General features: G+C 43.8%; 1 protein-coding gene across 8 annotated transcripts in view; it reads left to right on the top strand.

The window, feature by feature from the left end:
* The window catches only part of SEMA6A (semaphorin 6A), a 135,042-nt gene extending 119,905 nt beyond the window's left edge, over positions 1–15,137 (top strand). For 7 of the 8 annotated variants that reach the window (XM_066382059.1, XM_066382056.1, XM_066382050.1 and 4 more), the window contains one exon: positions 11,717–15,137. In XM_066382059.1, coding sequence (XP_066238156.1) covers positions 11,717–12,912 — 1,196 coding nt within the window. In that variant the 3' untranslated portion in view covers positions 12,913–15,137. Of the gene's footprint in view, positions 1–1,948; positions 2,075–11,716 lie in introns of those variants that run through there. The other variant, XM_066382058.1, reaches the window with a different exon arrangement.
* The last annotated feature ends 12,053 nt before the right edge of the window (positions 15,138–27,190 follow it).

The following is a 27,190-nucleotide window of genomic DNA, read 5'->3' as shown; positions in this document are numbered from 1 at the left end:
GATGGATGGAAAGGAATCAAAAGGAGGGAGGAGAGAAGGAAAGACAGAGGTCGAGACAGATGTATTTTGATTATTCAATCATAGTAGGTTATTAATTACATAATACGCCATAAATTTGGGACATGAAAGGTTGCATCAGTTTTGGATCCGAAGTGTCTGCACATCACTGGCATTTTCCTGGTAGAAGCTCCTTGCCAAGCTGAAAGCTCTGTCTTAGGTAAAGCCCTCAGCAAGCTGAACTCCAACCTTGGGCTCCTCTGTCACTTGAGTTTAAAAAGCAGGGTGTGTGGCGCATGGCAGAGGTTTTTATCCAGAACAGAGTTGGAAGTCAGGGAGATTGAGAAAGTAATAACGTAATCCTGGGCACCACCACTTATTTTTGCTATATTAGTATTTCTTTGTCACCTACCAGAAAAGGAATTTATTTGTAGTCTCTGGTTTTTCTTTGAAGAACTGAGGGACATGATACTGTGAGGTCAGGGCTGGGCTCAGACAGGTGACGTGGACGTTGCCACGTGAGCGCGGGGAAGGGGGGCATGACTGAGAGGCCCACACAGAAGGCTGCAATTGTCCTTCCAGCAGCTCGGGCAGAGGCGTGGATTTGATCTAATTAATTTTGTATACTCTTGACAACTTGCTGAATTTATCTAAGGCCTTGATGAGATTATTGTGGAAAGGGTAAAAGAAAAAATAAGTTAAATGTCAGCCCTGTAGAAAGCTGTTTCATCTCCCTGCCTGTCGGAATCTGCACACTAATATTTTTCTTTCTAGAGAATACTAACTAAACCTTTATTTTTTTAATGTCCATTTTTCTTAAAAAAAAAATGAAGGACTTAAATTATGACTATGGTGACTTGATTTTTTTTCTTTTAAAATCAGCACCTTAAATTGTAGGGTATTTAAAAAAATCAGCCCACCTACAAGAAGTGCTTCTTACCTTTCATCTGTGGCCACTTTTTCAAGCGGCATCACCACTGACACAAACCCACTCTACCCCACCCTTTTCCTGAAAGTCTCTTTTATTTCCATTCTCTCCCGTCTTAAGCACAAACACACACAGTGACAAAGTTTCCTGACAGCTTAATGGAACTTTCAAGGACTGCAGGGACTAGGCTAGGCGTGATCTTATTAACTGAACATATGGAGTAGTTAAAAATTTGCTTTTTAATTAGTTCAGCTGTACTGTGTTCATCTAAAATTTGTTGTGTCCTAACAGTAAAACTGCGAAGAGTCATTTGTATTTAGAATTCGTGTATAATAATGGAAAAATAGTATTAGTTTTGTAATAACACTTTCTGGTAGCCTTATTTCCTGGAGTTTAAAACAAAACAAAACAAAAAATACTTGTTACGTTTTATTTTGCACACCTCACTGCTCCATAGACAACGTAGTCTGGCAAGGGCCAAAGACTAGAAACCAGAAAATTTCCTCAGGACGTTTTTTCTCTTTTCTTGCCATTATCCATGCGAATGGCCTGGAGAGCTGCAAACGGTGCTCAGAATACATGATTCATGCCATTGCCATAGTGAGAAGGAGGCCAGGGGAGTGGGGCTTCTGTGTGGGAGAGAGGGCCACAGTCCTGGGTGAAGTCCTGCAGGTAGGTGGAGGGCTGTGCTGTGGCCCGAAAGGACCCTGGTGAACCACACCCCGTGGAGATGGCCCAGCGCCCTAAACCACTCCCGGGCCCTGAGGTGAACCACTGAAGTGTAGTCGGAGAGACTCAAAGACATTGGATGCACAGGAGATGGCATCTTGGTCGGAGTCAGAAAGCTCATTAGGAGTGGGGTGAAGGTTCCTCATCCTTAATTAACATTTCTTAAAGCTCTTGGAAGTCTACAGCCTGAAAACTGTCTTGGTGAACAGATGCATTTTTAATAGGATAACAAGAATTCCCCACTCCAATTATTTTAAAATTTCATTTTTTTTAAAGGATGCATTCTTTTTTCAGATACGTATCTGCAATCACATTTCTTCACTGAAGGCCGGAGCAGTCATTATGAACGGTACAGAAATAATGGAAGCTCAGTGTAGTCACCACTGACAGGGCTTTATTAGGAGGGAAAAGGATGCCAAGAAATTTATAGGGCAGCCAACTGCATTAGGCCTAACCTTTTGGACATATTAAAGCTTGTCATTTCCAGTCTTACAGCTTCTTGTTATTCATAAATAATAGATAACACTGGACACAATCATCTGACATTTGTTAAGGTAATAAATATACCCTAAGTGCTGATGGGTCTTGCACTCCATGATTTAAAAGCACACAGCAGAAATTTAATGTAATTTAAAATGTCTTATATAAGTCTATGGATTTGCAGAGTCAGTTCAACTCAGCAGATCTGCAAGCAAAGAGCTCCAGTGAGTGCAGTGTTGTGCTGGGCATTTCTATTATTATTATTATTATTATTATTATTATTATTATTATTATTATAAAGCAGAACCTTAACTTGGGGAATGACATATGAACTCAGGGCAGTCCAGAAATGTAAAGGAAAATACTCTTCCTGAGTGTCTTATTCTTCCATCTGCTATCACGCAAGGATAAGGGGAGATGTCGCTTGACAGCTGTGTGTTATTTGAGTCGAGTTGATTTGAGGTGACATGAGGTTCAGGCCTTTAAGGAAGGTTGCTCCGTTCAGTAGTGAGCTCCCACTGAGACTCTGCTTCTGGCCCTGGGACCCAGTCCTGACTGGGCTGATCCAATCTAGAACATATTTGGTGGCCCCTGTGACAGATGGGGAATGTCTGAAATTTCCCTCTGTGTCTTCATGCTGGGGCCAAATAAAGAGGTCTGTGGCATTTTTCCAGGAGTAGTAGCACAGTATTTCAGGCCGTGTGTCAAACTACTGTCAGGTACCAAAGGAAAGTGTAAGGGATTTGTCTTTTTAATAAAATCATATCAATTTTGTATTCTTCATCAGAATAAAGGTGACCGCAATAAAGAAACTGTTGTACATGAGACTCACTAAAACTCATACTTTGAACACCAAGGTAAACCTGCATTCATTCATTTCAAATCTGGTTATACACTGCCTCAGTGGTATCTGAGGTTGGACTTAGAAGTAAACCCTCAGATGTACTCTCTGGGGTACTGTTCGTGCTTTCTAGGGCAGTGCTTCTCAAGCATTCAGGAATGTAAGGATCATCTGGGGGCCTTGTTAAAACACACATTTCTGAAGCCCAGTGCCAGAGATTCTGATTCAGAAGGTTTGGGTAGGACCCAGGTAACTCTATGTCCAGGTAACTCTATCATTGATTTAGGACAATTTCCCAGTTGCTATGGACTAGCTTATTTGAGGTCCCTCTCCAGGATTCTGTTGCATTTTTAAATCCTCAATTTAAAAATATTGTTTGCTAACAGAGTCGAACCCTACGAGAGTGTTGTGTCTTGTCTTGGCCCTTGTGAAACCTAGGCTAACTTGTCACAAATTCTAGAAACACTTCCCTTATGTTATTAATTGAAAATTAACATGGGTCCTGCACACTGCCAAATGCTTATATGCATTCATTTACTTAATCTATTTAATCCTTTCAAAAACACTTACCTCATGGCCAACACTGCTGGGGCTTAGAGAGATTGAGTGACTTGCCCAAGGTCATGCAGCTAGTTAGAGAGCCAAGACTTAAACCCAGGTCTTGATGACCTCAAAGTTTATGTTCTTAACCATTAATACCCAGACTCATCTACAATCTAGATCCTAAGAACTATATTTCTAGCAAGTGTTAGTTGTTGGTTTTTAGTAGTTTTCAAACAAACCTGTTTCCTCATATTTGTTTTATCTTTGTAGAGAAAAAAAAAAAAATCAAAACCTACAAATAATACCAAAAGATCACCCAAATTTCACAATTTTATAAGGATATTCTTTCCCCCATTTTTCTAGCTTTGATGCCTTGTGAGGGAGCAAAGGAACAAAATGGAACCAGGATGTTGGATAATAGAAGTGTTTTGTCTGGTTTCAGAAATTATTTAGATGTTGCCTTTCCAGTGTTCGTGGAAAGAAAACCTCAGAGAGAAGATAAACCATGCAAATATTGCTAAAACTTTGCCCATCTGAAATAATCATTACCTTTTACAAAGACAGTGACAGTTTTAACACATGGAACCACAGACCAAAATCCCAGGGCGTGGCGTTTAAAAATTACCTTATCATGACTCCCACTCTAGACCTCAGCCCAGGGTCTGGGTGTGGCCCGACCTTCAGCAGCACCAAATCTAAAACAGTACAGCAGAGAAGGAACGGTGAACTGAGCGCTCCTGTTAACAGGGAAATGAAGCTCTTCCTCCCCTAAAATATATATATATATATATATGAAATCAATGAGTTTCATGCTCATTCTCCCTTTTCTTCCTGTGATGGCCTCCCAGCAACAACAAAATGCATCCATTTCAAAGGTGATAGAACTGGAAGTGCATTCATCTGCAGTCAACCACACAGTAAGCTCTATTTCAATATGTAAGTTTTTTTAAAAATAGCTTCTGAACTGAAGATATTAAACAGCCAGAAAGCTGCCTCTGCTTTGGCATGGTCAGTCATTAACTTGATCTTCTTGAAGACCATGGCCCCTCCCAGTAACTAATCTTCAGCCTCCTGTTGGCACGGGGCAGTGGGGAAATAAAAAATAAAAGGAAAAAGGAAAGTCTGAGTTATAAACTCTGAGCCCGTGTCCATGGCTGCTGGAGTTTCAGTTTATTCCCAAACCATCTGGTTCCCATTATACCGTAAGACAAGAAGAAGGCTGCTTCCTGCTGAGATAACCACAGAGAGCTCCCACTGCACTTTCAGTGTGGTCATCACCATGGGCGGGGGTGTGGCTTTGAGGCTAAATTGTCTCCAGTTAGGGGTTTTTCCCCTATTTATTTTCTTCTCTCCTTAATAGGGATTACAGCGGGCCCTCTGTGGTTAGCAGCCATGATGCTTGGGCCACGATGAGTTCATTCATGCTGCCTTGCGGACTGTAAGCCTGGCGTTTTGTTGCAATACGATTTTCAAACAAGAAAAACTGGGTTGTTAGATTCCATTCACCCAAGTTGTTATGAGGATTTCAAGGAAATTGTAGGCTTGTCTTACTATAAAGCAGAATCAAGAGTCTATTTTTAGGGGTTCCCACTCTGGGACTTTTCTTGGTGTTTTGCCATCTTTCTTAGCTCTCAGACCCGACACGAACCCCGCTGCCTTGGCTCAGCAGCGGAGGAAATGTCCATCCTCCTTTTTGCCTTTGCAGACTTCTCTAGAGGACACAGAGAGGCTTTGTTGTCTTTGTGGTTACCGGGCCCGATTTACACAGATGCCTATTAATCACTTCACTATGGAGACAGACACATCCATCATATCACAGCAGCTCTGAAACAGGCAGTCCAGTGAACAGGGGTGAGAGGGGAAAGTAGGCGCTTAACCATTTCGAGGTACTGGCTGCCTAGGTCTCATACACTTAGCAACGTAATTGGGGTCAGATGGCTAGGGCTCCTCCCTGGTACTTAGCTTAGTGGGTGTAATTGATTTTATGTGGGTTTGTTTGTTTGTTTGTTTTGCTTCACTTTTTTGAAAGGACAGATAACATCTCCTACCTATTTCTGTGGGATGCAGGGGATAAGTAGAGTTGAAGACAAATTTAAAAACAGTAATAATAGATTCAGGTAGACTAGCTGTGCTTTTAATGCAAAGGTATTGACTCTTTGAAGCCAGTTTTCCAGTAATGGATTCAACATGGAGCAAGTAAGCTGAAAGTCAGCTTTCATGGGAAAGGAGACACTTGAAATTGCAGGCAAATGAACTAGACCTTTCCTTCCAAAACTGGCATGTCTTCTAAGTATCTTTTTCAGGCTTCACAGCCTGCTTCTGAATGGTATTTAGCTCTTTCTTATTTTCCCTCCACAAATATTCATTCACTCCTTATTTAATAGATATTTACTGAGCATTTTTCTGCCTGGGAATTCAGTGGTAAATCTCTCCCTCCTAGAGCAGCCTAGGCAAGAAAAACAAAGGTAAAGCTGGTATCTTAGGAGTGGTGATTTTAGGGTAGAGAAGTGCAGAGTTCGGGACACTTGTAAGAGGAAGAGCTGACCCAGTCTGAGTTGGAGAAGGCTTCTCCGTTTAAGCTGAGACCTAAAGGAGAAAGTCGGAGAAACAGAAAGTGAGCCAGGTTTTCCAGACAGAGAACAGCCTGTGTGGAAGTCCAGAAGCAAGCCAGAGTACAGCACAGTGTGGAGTACAGAGAGCAGAAGAGACCAGAAGGGAGCTAGACCGTTCGGCGTTCATGAGCATAGCCTTCACTTTCCCTCCCTCCATGCATCGTTCTGGTAGCGCTCTCCATTTCAGCTGACATCCTGTGCATTCTTAACGCTTAGCTCGAGAGCTACCTCCTACATAGAGCCTTTGCCCATGTTGAAGTAGAAGCGATGTAGCTCCTGATGCCTCCACACGTTGGATGCAGTTCCTGTGTGAGCGCCTGCCTCTCCCTCCCCTCCTGAATCGCGGGGTTTGTGCCTCCATCACCCCGTCTCCCCTGTCTCCCTGTACCTAGCACAGTGCTTTAGTTCATGTCAGTAAACGTTTGCTGAAGACAGCCACAGAGATGGTTGGAGCCAAAACCTTGTTATAGCAGGAGAGTAACAGTAAAGGCACCAAGAACATCACAACCCATTCCGAGTTAGAAGAGCATCTTTCTTGAGGTACACCGTTCCAGACCTGCTGCTGGGCTGGCCCCCATGCAGACTAGGCAATTGTAGAGAAGCTGCAAGCAAGGCAACCAGAAACCATTTCTTAAAGAATTTGATGTTTGAAATTTTAAAATGCATTGACATGGTCATCATAGGGAAAATCAAAACTGTATTGGGGCCCTGGCTGGTTGGCTCAGCGGTAGAGCGTCGGCCTGGCGTGCGGGGGACCGGGGTTCGATTCCCGGCCAGGGCACACAGGAGAAGCGCCCATTTGCTTCTCCACCCCCCCTCCTTCCTCTCTGTCTCTCTCTTCCCCTCCCGCAGCCAAGGCTCCATTGGAGCAAAGATGGCCCAGGCGCTGGGGATGGCTCCTTGGCCTCTGCCCCAGGCGCTAGAGTGGCTCTGGTCGCGGCAGAGCATCGCCCCTGGTGGGCGTGCCGGGTGGATCCCGGTCGGGCGCATGCGGGAGTCTGTCTGTCTCTCCCCGTTTCCAGCTTCAGAAAAACACACAAAAAAACACAACTGTATTGGACTTTCTCTTTGATACAGTTTATAACTGCTCTTATTTTGACTGACATAGCTCAGGGCCTGGGGTGCGGGGTTGTTCACAATCTCCTCATTGCTTCAACCTCTAAAGCCCTGTGAACCTTCCCTCTGAGACCTTCCTCCAGTATCTGAAAGCCCTCCCACATCAGAAAAAAAAAAGCGAAGAGGCGAAGAGATTCTATTCTTTCTCAGTTCTGCCAATTTAGGCACAATTTCAGAGAAATCTCTAAGCCATTGTGTGCTTGCTTCCTGCAATAGGAAGGTGGAAAGAATAAACCATTTAGCACCTTATGACTGGTGAGAAATAGCTTGTGGTTAATGAATCAATGCAGAGAAGTTTTTCAGAAACGTTTTTCATTACTAATACTCCATTTTCAGTTGATGAGAGCAGAAAATCCAGAGGTTGGTAGAGAAGGGCATTTCAACACCCTGGAGTACAGAAGCCAACGCGCCTCCACCGTGGAGGGAAACCTGGGGACGGAGTACGCCACCACACAAAGGCCCTGCCACTGCCCCAGGGCTGCCCTGCGCCCTCCGCGGGGCTGCATGTGTTTCCAGTTATTCAATTCCACCTGAATACTCAGTTGTTACAAATAACCCATTTACCCTCATAGGCTCTTTTGGAATTGTCCCAAAATGAGTTTTTCACTTTTAAAATAGCTTTTCATTATTTTGAATAAGTACTGAGCACCTAAATAGATTTCTTTTATTTCGTGGATGTTAGTATGTTTATATTTTGTTATATGATTGGAGATATGTGTCTGTGACTTCAGAAGCAAGGTTATATAGTCACTCCAAAGATAACCCACCTAGTTTTAGAAGTCCATTTAAAAATGTCTCTACAATGCACTGCAAAGCCATTTATTTAATAATCATCTATTAAGTGCCTGTGAGTCCTGGGGATGGGGAAGGTGATACCTGCATATAATTTGGTCCCTATCCTCAAGGAGATGATTGCTAGATTATGACCCCACTAGATACCTAACTATAACTGATGTTTTGCTGAACATCCCTGCTTTTGTTGTTTTACTTATTTCAAAATTCAGGAGCAGTAGGCAGTGTTTTCTTATGTTGCCTCAACATATTACCCTTTGTAACAATTGGACAGCTCAAGGTTTGGAGCTGGGAATAATCTCCCCAGGAGATCCACAGCAAATGGAAGCGGCTAGGACTGTTGGCCTCGAGCCCTTGGTGAAGTACTAACCCACCACTTTTCTTTTGTGGCTTCTTTCGGCCTCTAGATTTGTGCAGTGAACTATATATAGCATCTGCACTCTTTCTTATACATTATTTCATTTGATTCTTGCAACAAGCCAATAAGGCATTAAAATCAGGTGTGTCGACCCCTCATTACAGATGAAAAAACTAAGGCCCAGACACCTTAAGTCAATCTGCAAAAGGTCGCCCATGAAGCCTGAGTCTTCATGCCTTTGGAGATCTCTAGCATAGCACACACCACCTGCAGCCTCTCTGACAAATTTAATGTGTTCAATCTTTCACAGTGACCAATGGCACAGATATGATGTAATCGTTCCCATAAATGCCCCCTTTCACTGTTTTCATGATATATGCAAAAAGCTTTAAGTTTAAAAGGCATTTTCCAAAAATAACTTTCAACTTCTTGACTGTGTTTTCAACTTAATCTCTGACATGTTTGTAACTTTGGACATGGAGTTTCTGGATTTGCACAAGCAGATGAAGGAAACCACCTGCTTTATGGTAGATATCTCAAAGCTGAAGAGATATGGAAAGGTTTTAAAGGGCAAACAAAATGAGACAGAGGCACACTGTCTGAGACACCATTTTATTTTTCAAAGGTCAGACCCTGCTTGATTTGTTACCAACCAAAAACCTGAACCAAAAGTCACCCACTAAAGAAGAGTTTTTCCTAGTCAAAGAGCAAGTGGTTTTCATGAGTCTAACATAGTCAAGGACCTTCAGACATGAAAAAAAGAATGAAAGCTTAAAAAAGAAGCAGTGAAAATATAATTATACTTGAAAATGTTGCAGTATTCCCAGTTGAACAATGAATGGGGGAAACAACTGACTGCTCTAACCTTATTCTTGTCACAGTCCTCTTAAACTGAGAGGCCAATTTAAATTATAAAATTACAAAGCCAGTTGTAAACAGCTATCTACTATGAGTATGCATTTATTGAGAGGACACAGCCTCATAAATATGGTTGCCTAAAAGGGACTCATGAAAGACCCTTTGCTATGAAAAAGAAAACGTACCTAGTACCCCCATTAGTGGTGTCTAGTCCCACTGAGATCACAAAATCAATAAAGGTAATTAAACTTATTTTTCTCATAGTTTACATGTTTGTACCATTATAGGTAAGTGGTTAAAAACGATGTTCGGGAGAGCCCTGGCCGGTTAGCTCAGTCAGTTAGAGTGTTAGTTGTCCCAAAACACCAAGGTTGCAGGTTTGGGCACATATGGGAAGTGACAATGCCTACACAACTAAATGGAACAACAAAATAATGTTTCTCGCTCTCTCTCCCTTCCTCTCTCTCTGTCTCTCTAAAATCAATTAAATAAATGATGTTCAGTAGACCCCCATACACAATCAAAATTGATAGAAAAGCTGTGCTATTTTTAGCATTACAACACGGAAATGCAAATTTAAGGAAAAGAAATTTTCATTAGTACAGTTCCTTGGTAACTAGGTTTAAAACTTATTGGAACACAAAGACACCCACTGATTAGGGAGCTCCATAACATAAAAGGTGTGAGTTACAGCTGAATTTCCTGCTGGCTTTTTTCTTCTCAGCTTCTACCCCCTAAAAGTTCATGAAGATAAATCAAGAAATATCTGAAAAGTGTCACATTTGGAAATTATTCAATGTCTTACCACCTTACACGTATTTTCCTTGGGGTGAACTGCCTGCGCTGCCCTTTATTACCAAGGGCATTTGTTTAATTACAGATTCACTCTTTCTCAAGAGCTATTTGCTGCTTCTATTTATTCCTCACCTGAAGTCACAATCCTTTATCATTGGACAATCATTTGCACAGCAACCAACTGTGATGTCACATTTGAGGGGAGGAGGACAGTTTGTAAAGAAAAAGAGAATGCATCTTCTCAGGCTAAAGGTTTCTGAGTTCTAAAACCATCACTTCACTAATCAGAATATTTTAGCAAAAGAAACCACACAATAAAGCTGCATCTCTTCAAGGTCTCGGCTGTAACGTACAAAAGCATTTCGGCATAGATTTAACGGTTGCATGTTGTGGGTTTGGGAGGGGTACGGATTTTTATTTCATTTCATTCTAATTCTGCACCACTGATAATCTTCTAGGAAAATACATTAAACATATTTCAGAAAGAGTTGATTTAGTAGATGAAAAATGTGTCTCCTAGGACTATAGAAGGTACATCTTCTGTCTTACTATCAGTTTCCATAATAGGAACAATGTTTACATTTCCTCAGCCCATGCAGTGCTTCTAATGTATTCATGTTCTTTCACTCTCCCGAGGCAGGAATTGAAGTATTTGCGATTTTATTTTTTAACTACTGCATCAAGCGCTTAAGATCTGACAATTGTGATATGTATTCTCACTTCATATTAAAAAATAAAAGTCTCAGTGTTTGCATTTGATTAGAGTCTCTCAGCTTGGTGGCTGATTAAGCAGGAGCAGGGATAGCAACTTTTTTCGGAAACACAGCATCTTGGTTAATGCAGTGTAAGATTATTGACGAGCGTAGTCACATAATTTTTGTTAAATCAAAGAGATTAGCTCTGCTGAAAAATCTCACCATGACAGCAAACTCTAGCTGTAATAACGAGACCTGACACTTCTCAAATCCACTTCAGGGCCCCAAATAGTCTCCTTTTCTAAAGATCCTTTCAATTCAAGTGAGGGAAGAGCTTAATTCAGATACTCAGCATGTTTACCTGAAATTGGGTGTGCGTAATTTTTTTCTATTTTTTTTTAGGGTGATGCAAAATCAGCATACATTGGTAATCTGTGAGCTTTAGCTATTTTCTTTCCCTGAAAGTGGCACACACTGTCTTTCCTCCAATTGCTTCAAAAACAAGCATAGCTTTTCTTCAGATACAGGCCATGGTGCCCACAAGGAAGTCATCAGAAAGGACCCTGGAAGTGTGATCTGTTCATTTAACGTGGGTAAAATTGTTGCCTCTTCCCCTGACTCAAACTATCTTGATTATCCCAATTTTATAAGGGGAAAGATTGAAAAAAGAGAAAAAGTGATATTTTGGAAACGACAAACTGCCATATTCTATAGTGCAGCGAAGTAGAGCAAGCATTTAAGAGAGAGAGAAGCACTTTTTCAGAACACAAAGACAACAAATAAAGTCTTTTACATACTTCTGGGGGATGGGATTAATTAGTTAATATTTGGCAAGCTGAATCTTGATGAGAAGTTAGGCAGAGGTGCTATTGTCACTTATTACTGTTATTAATTAACAGGGTGAATGCCAAATAAAAATATGCCTCGCAGTGCCCTTTCATTTCTTAACACCATACGCGATGTCTGTTGCAGGAGTGATTCGCGAAAGTTACCTCAAAGGACATGACCAGCTCGTTCCAGTCACCCTCTTGGCCATTGCAGTCATTCTGGCTTTTGTCATGGGGGCCGTTTTCTCGGGCATCGTGGTCTACTGCGTCTGCGATCATCGGCGCAAAGATGTATCCGCCGTGCAGCGCAAGGAGGAGCTCACCCACTCACGCCGGGGCTCCATGAGCAGCGTCACCAAACTCAGCGGCCTCTTTGGTGACACCCAGTCCAAAGACCCAAAGCCAGAGGCCATCCTGACACCACTAATGCACAACGGCAAGCTCGCCACTCCCAGCAACACGGCCAAGATGCTCATTAAGGCTGACCAGCACCACCTCGACCTAGCAGCCTTGCCCACGCCGGAGTCCACGCCAACGCTGCAGCAGAAGCGCAAGCCCAGCCGCGGCAGCCGCGAGTGGGAAAGGAACCAGAACCTCATCAATGCTTGCACAAAGGACATGCCCCCCATGGGCTCCCCCGTGATTCCCACCGACCTGCCTCTCCGGGCCTCCCCCAGCCACATCCCCAGCGTGGTGGTCCTGCCCATCACGCAGCAGGGTTACCAACATGAGTACGTGGACCAGCCCAAAATGAGTGAGGTGGCCCAACTGGCCCTGGAGGACCAGGCGGCCACCCTGGAGTATAAGACCATCAAGGAACATCTCAACAGCAAGAGTCCCAATCATGGGGTGAACCTAGTGGAGAACTTGGACAGCCTGCCCCCCAAGGTCCCCCAGCGGGAGGCCTCCCTGGGCCCCCCGGGAGCCTCCCTGTCTCAGAGCGGCCTGAGCAAGCGGCTGGAGATGCACCACTCCTCTTCCTATGGGCTTGACTATAAGAGGAGCTACCCTACGAACTCGCTCACGAGAAGCCACCAGGCCACCACTCTGAAAAGAAACAATACTAATTCCTCCAATTCCTCCCACCTCTCCAGAAACCAGAGCTTTGGCCGGGGGGACAACCCGCCCCCCGCCCCGCAGCGGGTGGACTCCATCCAGGTGCACAGCTCCCAGCCGTCGGGCCCGTCGGTGACTGTTTCTAGGCAGCCCAGCCTCAACGCCTACAACTCATTGACCAGGTCGGGGCTGAAGCGCACACCCTCGCTAAAGCCGGACGTACCCCCCAAACCTACCTTTGCACCCCTTTCCACATCCATGAAGCCCAATGACGCGTGTACATAATCCCAGGGGCTGGGGTCAGGTGTTGAACCAGCAGGAAGGGCGAGTTGCGTGCTCCGCTCCGCGCGGGTCGCAGCTGCCTGAGTCCACACCAGACCAAGATGGCCGCGGCAGAGCGCGGGTGCTGCGTCCTTCTCTGGGACTCGGGGGGACGTGCCAAGTGGCCCATGTGGTTTGGTGAAGGTTTGCAACACGGGACTCACCTCCATTCTCTTCCTTCACTCCCCCGCTCCCACTCCCTGCAACAGGTCGAACTCACGAAAGACTTAAATTATCATCACAAACATGAGCCAAAAGCACATACCCACCCACCGCCACACGCCTGCGTGTGCGAGCACGGACACACACACACGAACAACTGCACACACACACACACACACACACACACACACACGAACAGCAACTGCAACATTCTGTCCATGACTGCACAGGGCGCTGCCAAACTAGGCTAGCGTTCCAACTTGCAAAACAAATGCATTTTTAAAAATTATGAAAGTTAAAAAGACAAAAAAATAAAGATTCATTGATAATTCTAACTCAGACTTTTAACAATGGCAGAAGTTTACTATGCGCAGATACTGTGAAATGCCCACCAGTGTTACAGCTTTCTGTTATAGCAGATGAATGCCACGTTGGGCAACTATGTCATAGATTTCTGCTCCTCTCTTTTAATGAAATAACGTGACCGTTAACGCAAGTAACTTTATTTATTGTTCACCCTTTTTTTTCCTTAAGGAAAGGACTCTTCCACAAACCACCCTATGAACAGCTCTTCAGAAAGCCCCTTGAAGTTACACTATTTAACGTGAAATCCATTAACTGGAATAATTGAGTTTCTTTATTTTTACAATAAATTCACTGAGTAAATTATTGGAGCTGGAATTCTGAGCTTTGTGTTTGGACTGTCTGATCTCTAGCTTAAGGAGAGTTAAGGGGAATATTTATTTAAATCTACCAGTTAATTTGCTGGTCAAGTCTCTGTGCTATATAACATGCAAAAAATTAATTAGCTTAAAAGTCCTTCCAGATCCTAACTTCTAAAGCAACCAGGAGAGGAACTTTCAGAATGGCACATCCATGTCCCATTGCTGCCAACATGGCTTTGTCAGTGGTTCCTACTTTCTGTGAAGGCACCAGCTTGTGATATGCCATCTCATTTCACCTTGCATGTGAGACAGCAAACAAAATCCATAAATGGTGTGAACTAATTAATACGCTGGCTGCTACCTTGCATAAATTAATGGTTTGATCACACGGGTTTTTCGTGGGGTTACATCTGTGAATAGCCTGTTTTCCACATGTAAATTTGTGCCTTACACCCTGAGTTGTGTACACTTGTAAGCTGTCATTATGATAAACTTTTTCTTCCTTTTGAAATGCAGATATTTATTTAACCCTCCCCCACCCCACTCCAGTTCTCTGGAAGATTAGCTGTCCAGCAGATGGAAGAAGAATGCAGCGGTGATGCTTATAATCTCGCAGCCTGGGAAAGCTGGGCGCACAACACCCTCCAATTCACACTTCCTTCTAGTCGTGCCAACTCCACCCACCCTGTGGCCATGTAGCCAAGCATGGACCCCAGTGTTGTGGGTAGCAAATCCTTCTCCCTCCAGACCTCCTTGCTTCCCTTAGATTCTCAGATCATTTCAACATGATGATATCCTCATTTACTGGCAGAAAAAGGACCAATGTCCCAGTCCTTTTTTCTGCCATGTCCACTGGCTGGAGAACACGCTGTGTGTGGCTGGGCAGGCATCTGGGAGGAGTCTCCAAGCTGTGTGCTCAGCGCATGCGAGCCATGCACACAAAGAAATGACATGGAAATAGATGCAGTCAGGCTGGTCCCTGCTGTGATTAATAAATAACTCCAAGTACAAGGCCAACCACCATGGATGCTGCAAAAACCTTGACTGGGGCAAAAGATTTTTAACTTTTTTTTTTTAATTTCTTTATCCTTTTGTTATGGTTTGTAGGGGGTGGGTGAATGAGTGTTTTTCCCCATAGTTTTTATTAGTGCAAGCACACAGAAGGGACTTTTGTTTACTCTACCACGAACAAAGGAATTGTCAACATACTGTAAACTGTGAGCATTATTGATCATTGTGTTTTTCAGCAGTTAAACCTATTTGGTGGTCTCTTTGTGTTTTTATTTCCAGTTTGATCTTGGTTTAGTTTTGTCTTCTTAAAAATAAAAATGTTCAAAACGGACAATTTGGGGCAAGTTGGAGTTGGCTGGTGAAAAAAAAGGATGCCTCCATGGTCAGAGAGAAAGGTGGATGTGTAGCAGGTTGCAGGCACAGCCTTTGTCCCAAACCTTTCTTGACGTTTTACTGTTGTCTGCGGTAGCCTTTGTGTCCTTCTATTTTTGTTTTGTAAGTGGAATCGATGTTCACATCCTGTGAACTCTATATCCTGAATCCATGAAGTCTTTTCCAGATAGAAACCAAGATATTGTTTATTCCCTTGGATTTTCTTTAGAAATGCCAAACGTAGGAAAGTGATGGGTGTATATTACCCTGCTACCTTCTTCCCCAAGCTTGACTCCCAAGAGTATTGATGGTGCAGTGCCCACTGTCTCCTCCCCGCGTGTGGACACCATCGCCTCAGCTGTGTTATGGAGACCTGTGTCCAACTCCCATCCCACATCTTGACATCCCACAACCCCTCACGTACGGTGTTAACCCTAGAGTGCTCACATGTGTTGAGCTGGTCTTCTGCATTTAAGTATTCTCACCTTTTCTTGTTTTCCCCACTGCATGTGGGGGGAGGGTCCATAAACCTGAGTGTGCCTTTGCTTTCCACCCTTGCTAGACACTGGTAGATGCAACAACTCAGATTTATATTTGTTGTAAAGTTGTAAAAATATTGTGATGTCACCAATTTTCCTTCCATCTCCACATCCCCTAACATCTGATTCACGACTTAATGTATGTTGTAAAAAAAAAAAAAAATGAAAAAAAGGGAAAAAAAAGACAAAAAAAGCAAGGAAAAAGGCTCTTTATTACTTAAAAGTAATAAAACAAGACTGTTCATTATCTTTTGTGTCCTGGATGCTTTTATTTATGTCTTAATTTTTCCCTTCTTAAATTTCACACTTTTTTGGTAGGATTCTACTCTTTCTGCCATCTCTATTTGGCTTCTAAAGCATAAATAAGAATGTAGTTGGACCCATTTGTTTATAGCACGCACACCCTGCCCCCCCCCCCAAAGGATAAAATTATTGCTGTGTTTTCTCTCCTGCACCCAGCCTGGAGCAGGACCGTGCGGAAGCCACCCATAATTAAAAGGCAGAGCATGCACTGACTTCCTCTATTCATCTTATGCGTTTTCTTTTTATGGGCTTGTTCATCATCAAACATTTATGGTAGGCTTGATAGTTTAAGAGATCAAGGCTAGGATTTTAGTATGTAGGATCCACTAAAAATAGATCCTTGCACAGATGTGACTTCAGCCTTTTTACATATTAATAAGGTAGAGGGTGCCAGATTTCACTCCTTGTTAGCATTTATCTCTTGTAAACCCAGAAGACACTGTTGGAGGTAAATTGGGATGCAGCATTTTTTACTTTGCAGAACAGCATTATAAAATACCTAGTTCAGGTTTTCCCTCTGGGATATTTTTAGAAGTTACTTAAGGAAGTCCTCAGCTAACGTAGTTTACTTTTGACCTTCTGAAATAATTTTTTAATGCTTTAGGTAAGTCAGTTTGAGAGTGAAAAGCTCTGGGTTGGGCCTCAGTTCACACCTATAGTTATCCAATCACCTTTGATAAGTCATTTCCAATTGTTTTTCTTAAATCCCACCCATAGGGCTAGGCACTGTCGGGCACAAAATTGACTAGAATATAGTTCCTTCTTTCTTTTGTATAAGGAGAGATTGGAGTGCCTCTGTAATTGCCACTGGGAGAGGAAAACCAAGTGCTGAGCTCGTGGCCCAGGAGTTTGGGGCACAAGGCTACATTTGAGCTGGCTCTCACAGAATGAGTCCTCTGGACAGCTAGCCCAGGCAGAAGGGATAACTTGTGGAAAAGCATTAAGTGTGCTCTGTTTGGGAAACAAAAGATCTGGCAGGCCTCGACCACTGTCTATGAGAGAGCCTGGCCGGGGCAAGGCTGGGAAAGGGGTTGGGACCAGACCGGGAGGGGACCAGTTTCACTGTGCTGGGAGTTTAGCTGGTGGGCAGTGGGGCACCTTCGCAATCTATGAAACAGCACACACATGTGTTTGTGCTTTAGAAAGCTACCTGGCAGTAACTTGGAAAACGGACTGGTTCAGGGAGAGGCTGCAGACTACTGGGCAATGTGCCAAAGGCATGCCAAGTTATTGGGAGCAACACAAGTGAAAACTCCATATCCAACTTCAGATTCTTCATTAAGCAGCTCTGTGATCATCCCCTTTTGCCAGATAGAAGATCTCTCTTTGTCTCTATGACTGACAGGTTTGCCCTGCCCACTTACACCCAAGTGTAGAACTGAGAGAATGACCAACAGCTACTCTGACCCTTTCATTTTAAAAAATGAGGAAGCTGAGGTCCACCGAGTGAAAGGATGTTCCCACAATCCTACAGCCGGTGGTACAACAGCTCTTCCGAAGATAAAGTCGTCTGTCTCTTACCCCTCCCCCACACCCACCTCCTCCATTTGCATCATTAGAGCAATACTGGTAGGAAGGCCCGAGGCCCCCTCAGCCCAGACAGCATCTCCTTCTCACTCAGTCATCCTTTCTCACAAAAAGCCCTTCATACCCGCCTCACACAGCCCTGCCCTGGGCATCCCAAATTCCTTAATCTGGGCCAAGGGGAGGGGATGGGCCGGAGCTCGGATCTCACTGGCTTGAAGCAGACAGTCCCCGCGGTGCAACCTGATACTTGGTAGGATGGCTTCTGCTGCAGTCAGCTTTGTTCTGTCTGGGGAAGAGGTGACGGGGCTGAACAGGTGCAGCCTGTATTTTAGCTGGGGCCTTAGGGATGTCCCTGCTCAGGCTGGAGAAGTGCCTCAGACAACCCAGGTTTTTAATTGTGTTTACTTGCTTGCTAGTATAGGGCTGGTGGTTTCTGTAAGGTTTTTTCAAACTGTTGGCCTTAAGGAGTGGCTGTCCCAGTACAATCAACAGGCTAGGTGTTTCATGAGGCCAGAAGTGGCATCTTAGATGTGCCTGCTTTCCTTAAGTGCTTTGTTCATAAACACAAACTGATCTTGTTCAGCCTTGTAAGTTGGCAGAAGCCAAACAAGATGCCCCAGAACCACAGAGCCTAAATATGACCACCTGAACAAAAGCTCTTTCAAAAAAGTCATTCAGCAAGCGAAATAAAAGTGTCAGAAAGGCACCTACAATTTCAGACCCTGGTACATTTTGCTCGACAGAAAGGGGTGAGGGGAATTTAAAAGAACGCTTTAGTAACAGAATAACATGATTAAGAGCATAATCCTTGTCCTGGCTGAGCACTGTGACAGCTGGGTGCTTAGACTCAGTAACCCTTAAACACCCACATCTCACACTTGTCTTAAAACCCAGAGGTGACGTGTTGCTTATACAAAATTGGAAAAGAAGGGTTCATATTTATTGATCGGGACTGCCAGACAGATGGGGATCTTCAATATTCCATTTAGAGTATTGTGTATCCTTTGCTCTAACCCCCTGGGATGCCTGGAGGTAGAGGGTGGTTGACCTCAACAGAGGGTTAGGGCTGAACTGATGTGCATTAAATGTTGGCTGGGCAGAAAAATGTGCAGATGTCCCTCTAGCAAATGGAAATGAAATTGGAGCAAATCAAGAGAGGCAGCTGAGTAGCGAGGAGTTCCCATCCCCCTTTGTAAACACATCCCTGCACACACACATGTGCACAAAAATGCTTTCAGGCCGCCTTTTCCTCTTGGTGCCTAATACCAAAATGTCTGTGTTTAGAACCCATGTTTGCAGAATGTGGGCCCCTTCAGAGGTCTTTCACCCCTTTTCCTGGTAAAGCATGGGTTCCCCCCAGCACTTTCTGAGCAAAAGCGAACTGTCATAAACTAGTCTTATGAATGGAAACCAAGCCTGACCGGGCAGTGGTGCAGTGGATAGAGCGTCAGACTGGGATGCAGAGGACCCAGGTTCGAGACCCTGAGGTCGCCAGCTTGAGCGCGGGCTCATCTGGTTTGAGCAAAACTCACCAGCTTGGACCCAAGGTCGCTGGCTTGAGCAAGGGGTTACTCGGTCTGCAGTAGCCCCATGGTCAAGGCACATATGAGAAAGCAATCAATGAACAACTAAGGTGTCGCCATGAAAAACTGATGATTGATGCTTCTCCTCTCTCTCCATTCCTGTCTATCTGTCCCTCTCTCTGTCTCTGTAAAAAAAAAAAAAAAGAATGGGAACCAAGACCTTTGCAGAGGAGCCTCACACAGGTCACTTACAGCCCACTGCCACTCAGTGAGGTGGCTAGCATCTTCTTTATTCTTCCTAATCACCTTTGGATGAAGACTCCCATGACCATCATTAACAACATCCCCAGAGCAAATCATCAGTCCTTCTAATGGGATGCAACAATGGTCCAAATACAGTGATGCTAATAAAGGGGGAAAGTAGGTAACCATCAAATCAGAAGCATTTTTCGTTGATGATTTTCAGGAAAAAAAAGAAAAAAGAAAAAAACACACCTTCAGGTGACGTTTGATACAATACCAAGTGCCAGGAAGTCAGCACAAAAGAAGCAGGCAGGATGCCCCCAGTTTCCTAGGATGAGGAAGATGATAAAAAGAAAAATCTGTCTGAGAGCCAAACACTCTCTTTTTCCTTTTCATCATGACAACTGCCCTTTCCATGTTACAGGGCAGTGGGACAGGGAGCTGATCTCACAAGCTTAATAGCAGGTCTCTGGTGTGGATACTGAACATTTTGCACACCTAGTCCATGTCAGTGCAAAAAGCATAAAATTCAACATTAGGACTAAGGTTTATTTCATAAAAAAATGAAAAGTGTACCGCCCAAGTGGGGCAGGGCTTCCAACTGTCAATAACAGTGATAGTTAACATCAGTACAAATCAGTGGCATGTCACAGTTTGCACACATAGTCTTGTCCACTATTTTGGTAGAGACCCTCATGACAGCCTAGTGAGGTGGGCAGCACTTAGATGATTCTCCTCATCTCACAGAAGTTGGAGTTTGGAGAGGACGGATCTAGTGGAGCCCCAATCAACATAAAAATGCAGTAATGTTTCAGACACCCATGTGTTACATCATCCCCTCTGAGCTCTCTCAGGGACACCTCAGGTTACACAATCACTCTGCTTCACCAAAGAGGAAAGGCCTCCCACAGCATTCCCCAGGGGAGATGGTTGTAACAATACAGTCCCCAAAATAAAGGCTAGGCACACATGTTCTATTTTAAGGGCATTGTGCTCTAATATTTTTCCATCATTAAAGAACACATCTCTTCCTTCCTGCGTCTGCAAAGTCACGATGCCAGCAGTGTTATTACAAATTGTCAACAAAGCAGGAAAAGACAGAGGTGAAGCCAAACTCAGTGACCTCCCTTCTTGAGGCGCACCCTGCCACCTCGAAACCAGCGACACCGCCTGCCTCAGCGGAAGGAAAAGGACGAAAAGCCAGCTTTCATGGCTCCTTTCTCCTACTCAGGCCACAGATCACAAGAGAAACTTAAGCTTAAAGAGCTGAGAATTGATTGGGAACAGAGAAGACATGCGCTGTATCTAGAAGGAAGAAGAGTTTGCCCACCTTTCCCTTTGTAGAAGACAAGGGAAAGTGTGAAAGGAAGAGGTAAGAAATGTCACTACTGTCTTTGTTAGCCCCATTAGATACTCTGGCGCTGCGGGTACCAAACAATTTGAGTTCATCCCTGATGTCAATGGCGGGATAATTTGGTTGAATGCCAAGAAAAGTCTCCCACACGAGGAGATAGATGGTGAAGATTGTCTCCATGTGGTCCCTATCTTCCTACTCCACATCGCTGCCCATGTTCCACATTGCTACTTCCTCCGACTGGCCCTCCTGGAGTTAATAAGCTATTTGGTGTTGAGTGCAGGAGGTGCAGAAGAGGCAGGACTGACTTCTCTAGAACAGGCTCCTGGCCTCCCTCCTGCCCTGGGAGTAGCGTGGCCCGGTCACTCACCATGCAGAACTCACACGAAGCTGGCATCTTGCACATGCTGCCCTGACAGATGACCCCAGACAGATTCCACTCAGAGGGCAAGAAAAAGAGTCCTTCTTCTCAGATCCCCACTGTTCTCTTTATGTTCGGTTGGTTGCTGTTGTTTTTGTTTGCTTGCTTGCCAGTTGAAGCCCTGTTCCCAGTCCACAAAGCTCTTCTCAGTACACAGACATGCTTTTTTAGTAAAGACGAAGGCTTGGTTGCCACCTACTGTGGAAAAATACATAGATAACTTCAACTGCTGCACAGTGCTATTTACTTAATTAGGTACTCAATAAAGGTAACAACCTTTGAAACAATTACCTTTACTGATTTAAAGGGTCAGCATCAATACCAATTAACTTTTCCCCCCTGTTTTTAAGGCATTCTTAGTCATTTACACCTGAGAGTGAATGTGTTCATCAGCTCTTTCCTGGGGGGAGGGGGGGATAACTGATTAAGTTCGAAAAAGAAGTTTTCTATTCCAAAATGTGTGTTCCAGGACAATACCAAATGCTATAGTTGTTCTGAAGACCCCACTCTTCCATTCCTGGAGCAGAATACTTTCTTTCTTTTTAATGAAACAAAATAGTTGGGTGATTTTAATTCTTATCAGCGTTTAATTTTATTTAAGAACCAAAGATTTATTCTCCTCTATTTCCAGGGTGATCTGTGATCACATTTCTTGCTCGGGGAGAAAAGGTAATGTGTTAGACTTATATGTATGAATAGAAACAGGTAAATAGTCATATTTCCTTCTGACTTTGTAATTTAAACAGTGTAAGTCAGTAGGGAAGGGCTGTAATTGGAGCCAAAGTGAGTGAGGTGAAAATTACTAGGTGCTGGAGCATCTGCATCTCATTTTAATTAGGTGACTATAATGGCAAGATCAAAAACTTTTCCACGTCACTTAATCTGTTGAGCTTTCTAGTCGAGAAACCAAAGGGCTTGTTTTGTCTTTAAGAAAGACTGACCCAAAAAGATCCTCTCTAATTACATGGCCGGAGCAGCAGATGGGCCGGGGCCCAGGGACAGAGCAAGGCTCAGTGGGGTTGGTGTCGTGAGGACGAGGTGCTCTGAGACCAGCCGCACAAAGAGGCTCTTAGGGAAAGTTACCCCCCACTTGGCAACTTGGAGTTGTTGCTTTTCGCGAGGCGAAGTACTTTAGAAGGAAGCATGTCAGATTGTGAGTCTGTGGGCTTGGCCTAGTCCAAGCTGTCTTTGCCATTTGGGCATTCAAACCCTTGCTGCTCCATTTTCCCCACCTGAAAATTAGAGTTGATGAGGACCGCCCTGCCTCCCTCACAGAAGCGGGAGAGAGTCCAACGAGGCAAGTGTGTAGGGGCTTGCAGACACGGAATCCCTACTTGGCCTTCAAAACAAGATCCCAGGTCTCTAAATCTTCAAATTAAATAAGTGAGTTTGAGTCCCCATGTTGCTGATAATTAAAGTCTCTTTTTTCTCTCCCCTAAATACTTATCTGCCAACAAAAGCAGCCAGCAAGACCTGGTTAAACTAAAGCCCTGCCTGACCAGATAGAGTTCTGGCTCTTTTCACTGGTGTGGCCGTCTCGACCACACGATGCATGCGTGGAGACCTGGGTTCCACTTTAGTACGGCTCCATTCCCAGATGGCTAGTCGGGCGAGAACAGGTTGGGCCATACTGAGTGAGCTGGTCATGATGGATCCAGGGTGTACACTGGGGTGATCCCATAGGCAGGGCCTTTAGTCATCTTGTGTCTTACCAGGTGAGGTGGGATAGGGGATGCGTTCTGTAATATAATGAAAAGTGTCTGTCAGAAATCAAGAGACAGCCAGACACTGAAGGAAGCTAAGTGATTAATGACACAAAAGATAGGAGTTAGACTAATCCCTAGTGACACTCTTCCTTACCACACAGACAGATAATCCATATGTGTAGGCCCACGTCACTATCATGGAGATGCTTATCCTGTTCCCCAAAGGGCTTGCCCGTATGAGAAAGTAGCTGCAACTTCTAGTGTTAAAAACAATCAAACCTCCCAATACCCTAAGTCAGTGGTTCTGAAAGTGTGACCAGGGCGCACTGGTGCACCCTAGAAGATTTCCAGGTGTGCCCTATGGTATTCCAGAGAAATATGTGCCTGTTGGGGACCAAAAAACCAACAGAGTTTTTGGAGTTTAGATTGTTGGGGGACACAGGTGTGGGGAACTGGCTGTAAGCTGACAGTCTGTCCAACCCCCTACCTCACTTGCCTGATTAGGTTGCAAAAGGAAGGCTGTTAAGCTGTGGTGCTGGATTGTTTACACTACCCCCATGTTCCCCAGATAGACTGGAGGCAAGTTTCTTCTATCCTTTGTTTGATGTAAAGTTAAGATGATATGTATGGTGGGGGTTTTGGATTGATGATTAAACATAAGGAATTGTCTCTTGAAGCCTTTTAGATTTCTATAAAAGAAGAATATGTGACAATATCTAAAAAAGCTTTGAACATTTTACTACAATTTTCAACATCCTATTTATGTGAATTAGAATTTTCTACTCTCAATGCAATTAAGAGTAAAAAGAAAGGAATTCTTCAATGTATTGATGAGGAAATGAGAGTTTGCCTTTCAAATATATGCCCAAACATTGAAAAAATCGCTAGGATACATCAGGCTCATGTTTCTCATAAACACAAGAATGAAAAAACTTAACACATTCGTGCTGGGACCTGCCGAATTTACTAAATCTTACTAAGAATGTATCTATGTATATAAAAAGATAACCTATTGTCTTTTTTTTTTAACCCCTCTTTTTTACAAATTTTAAAAAGCATAACTCAAAAAATGTAACAAAAATGTTTTTTAATGTCAGAATAAATAGAATTTTGTGGTATTTATTTCATTTAATTACCATAAAAGCATGCTTGGACTTTATTTTTTTCTTTAATATTTGATTTAATTATTATAACATATTTATCAGAAATTTGTATATAGTGCAACTACAATTATTTTTAGAATTTTAATGCGCCTCAACTTCAAAAAGTTTGAGAACCACTGGCCTAAACCCTTGACCCTCATGAGATTCCTACCCCAGTACCTCAATCATTTGTCAAACCGCAGTAACACTGAACATGTAATGGAATATAAATCAGAGATGACCCAAGACAATAGAGTGGGCCTTAGGAGGATTCCAACTCAGGGTAACACTTGGGACACAAAGCACATTAGCTCTGGAGACCAAGCACGTGTTGGTGAGACAGAGAGAGAGCAAAAGAGACAGAGAAGGGGGGGTTGGGGGGCACTTACTTTTCTCTATATTAGGAGATACTTTTAATGCACCTTGAGTCTGTTAGGTGCAGACAGAATCATAACTTTGAGGGAAAAGGACAACAAGATTTGATTTTACAGATGCTTCAAAATTAGTGATATAGTCTTATCTGTTTTCAGCAAATACAATCTGAAGCATAAAGCTGTATCACCATCATCAGTGCAGCAAACTGTAGATTAAGTTTTTTTAAAATGTGGTTCAAATCACCTGTGAAGCAACCTTTTATGAGATACAGTTCAAACAATTTTGCAAAGAGCAGAAGACAAAGACTAGGGTTTTACACGAACTGGTTTCCTAGGAAACACTAAAAAGTTGTATATGATATCACTTAGAGGTAATTCAAGGACCAGGGCTCCTCTTTATTTTAATTTTTTTTTGATCAGTGTTTAATATCTGCTTCTCCCTCTCCTTGCAGTGGGCACTGAATGTCCTTTCATTAACTGAGTGCCTGTTCTACACAAAGGAAAAATATTTGAGCCAAGTTGAGCCTTCATTACTCTCTACACCAATTTGAAGAAATTAAAGAAATAGAATTTGAATCTTTCACTCTTCCATTAAAAAAAAGAAATCCCCAAATTCCATCTAAGAAGTTAAGAAGAAGAGAAAAAAAAGGCCAACCTACTTTTTCTTTAAATCACATCTAAATTCAGCTCTTTCAAGGTCTTCGAACACCATTTTAACTTAGGTTTATTTTTACTTTGTTCATCCACCTCTGTGACGTGCCAGCATGTGCAAGCTGGCAGAGAGGGCCTGATTCAGCAGACTTACACATTTCCCAAGTTCAGATGCAAGATCACCGGGGTCTAAAGATGGCAGAGGACCTCTGGGTGAAGAGTTGGGAATCAGCAGGTCAGGAACCTTTCAAGCAGCACGAGGTTGTTTGCAGTGATACCTGCACTGGCCCTAATTTCTGTCATTCCTGACTTACGTCAAGAGGAAATCAAAATAGGAAAAGTGAAGGAACATCTGGGCTGTGTGGGAAGGAGTTAAATTTGATTTTAAAATAAAGAAGGCATCAAAGCTTCAAATTTCACTTCAAAAATTGGGGGTAAAAATTAAACATTGGTTTAAAAGAAGTTTGGAAATTTTTTCTGTGGGTGGGCAAAGGTGGAACACATGATAGCCTCGTGAAGTTCCTCACTGGTTGATGCTCTCACCCCACCTCTGTGCAAAGAACTGGGGGGAGCCCAGAGGAAAGAGGGGTCAGGAGAACAGCTGGTGGTGGTGGACACTCCCAGCATCAGCAGGCCACGTACACCCTGCCCTTCTGCCCGACCAGAGCCTGGGGAAGCGTAACGTTCTGGGAGAAAACTTCTTGAAGCAGAAAACAATACCATTGTTTCTTGTTTGGGATCTTTGAGGAGGAGAATCTGTGTAAGAGTCTTTATGGTCATCAAAACATATTGACTAGCCCTGGCTGGTTGGCTCAGTGGTAGAGCGTCGGCCTGGTGTGTAGAAGTCCCAGGTTCGATTCCCGGCCAGGGTACACAGGAGAAGCGCCCATCTGCTTCTCCATCCCTCCCCTTCTCCTTCCTCTCTGTCTCTCTCTTCCCCTCCCGCAGCTGAGGCTCCATTGGAGCAAAGATGGCCCGGGCGCTGGGGATGGCTCCTTGGCCTCTGCCCCAGGTGCTAGAGTGGCTCCGGTTGCAACAGAGCATCGCCCCCTGGTGGGCAGAGCGTCCCCCCCCTGGTGGGCGTGCCGGGTGGATCCCGGTCGGGCGCATGCGGGAGTCTGTCTGACTGTCTCTCCCCGTTTCCAGCTTCAGAAAAATACAAAAAGAAAAAAGAAAAAGGAAATTAAATATCATGGATACAAAAGAAAGAGAAGTAACACAGATAGATGTGGAAAAATCTTTGGAGAAAAAATTAAAAAAACAAAAAAACAAAACATATTGACTAAATGGGACACTGTATGAGGAGTTGTCCAGGAAGAGGGAGGAACCCAGAATTGGAAGCCTTTTCTCTAAGGTGAGGAACTATGAAATGCCAAACCAGCAAAAGTAGATGACATGCACCATAGTTATCCACAAGCTTTCATGCCAAAAAACATGCCAGGCACTGGAGGGGTACAACCCCACTCCACATATTTGTTTTGTTTTTGTTTTTTATTCAGTGAGAGGAGGGGAGGAAGAGAGACTGACTTCCACATGCATCCCAACCGGGATCCACCCAGCATGCCTACTAGGGGGCAATGCTCTGCCCATCTGGGGCGTTGCTCCAACGCTCAGCAACTGAGCTCTTAGCGCGTGAGGCAGAGGCCATAGAGCCATCCTCAGTGCCCGGGGCCAACTCGCTCCAATAGAGCCATGGCTGCAGGAGAATAAGTGGGGCAGAGAGAGAGAAAGAGAGAAAGAGAGAGAGAGAGAGAGAGAGAGAGAGAGAGAGAGAGAGGAATGAAAGGGGGAGGATTGGAAAAGCAGATGGTCACTTCTCCTGTGTGCCCTGACTGGGAATTGAACCCAAGACATCCACACACTAGGCTGACGCTCTACCACTGAGCCAACCTGCCAGATCCCACACTTATTCTTTTAAATACAGATTGAATTGTATTAAATAAATTTAAGGAACCCTATTTGAAGGTAAGAAATCTGACTTTAAAAGCAGTTTGTTGGATACGCGAAGAGGGGACAAACCATTAACCTTTGTGCAATAAGGAGACAGGTGGAAATGACCAGATAATACACATAAAAGCCTCATAATGATAGATAATGGTAGACAGTAAAAGGCCACATTGCCTTGCTTTTTTTTTTTTGACAACAGCATCCTACCTTCTTTCTGGAGAGTTAATCCCCCTTTGTTATATATAATGTTGATGGGACCATAAATTAAGATTTCTTGCTTTTCCCTGAACCAAGAACTGGGC

Source organism: Saccopteryx leptura, chromosome 4, assembly GCF_036850995.1.
Source record: "Saccopteryx leptura isolate mSacLep1 chromosome 4, mSacLep1_pri_phased_curated, whole genome shotgun sequence".
Taxonomy (NCBI): Eukaryota; Metazoa; Chordata; class Mammalia; order Chiroptera; family Emballonuridae; genus Saccopteryx; species Saccopteryx leptura.
This window is presented reverse-complemented; position numbering and strand designations above follow the sequence as displayed.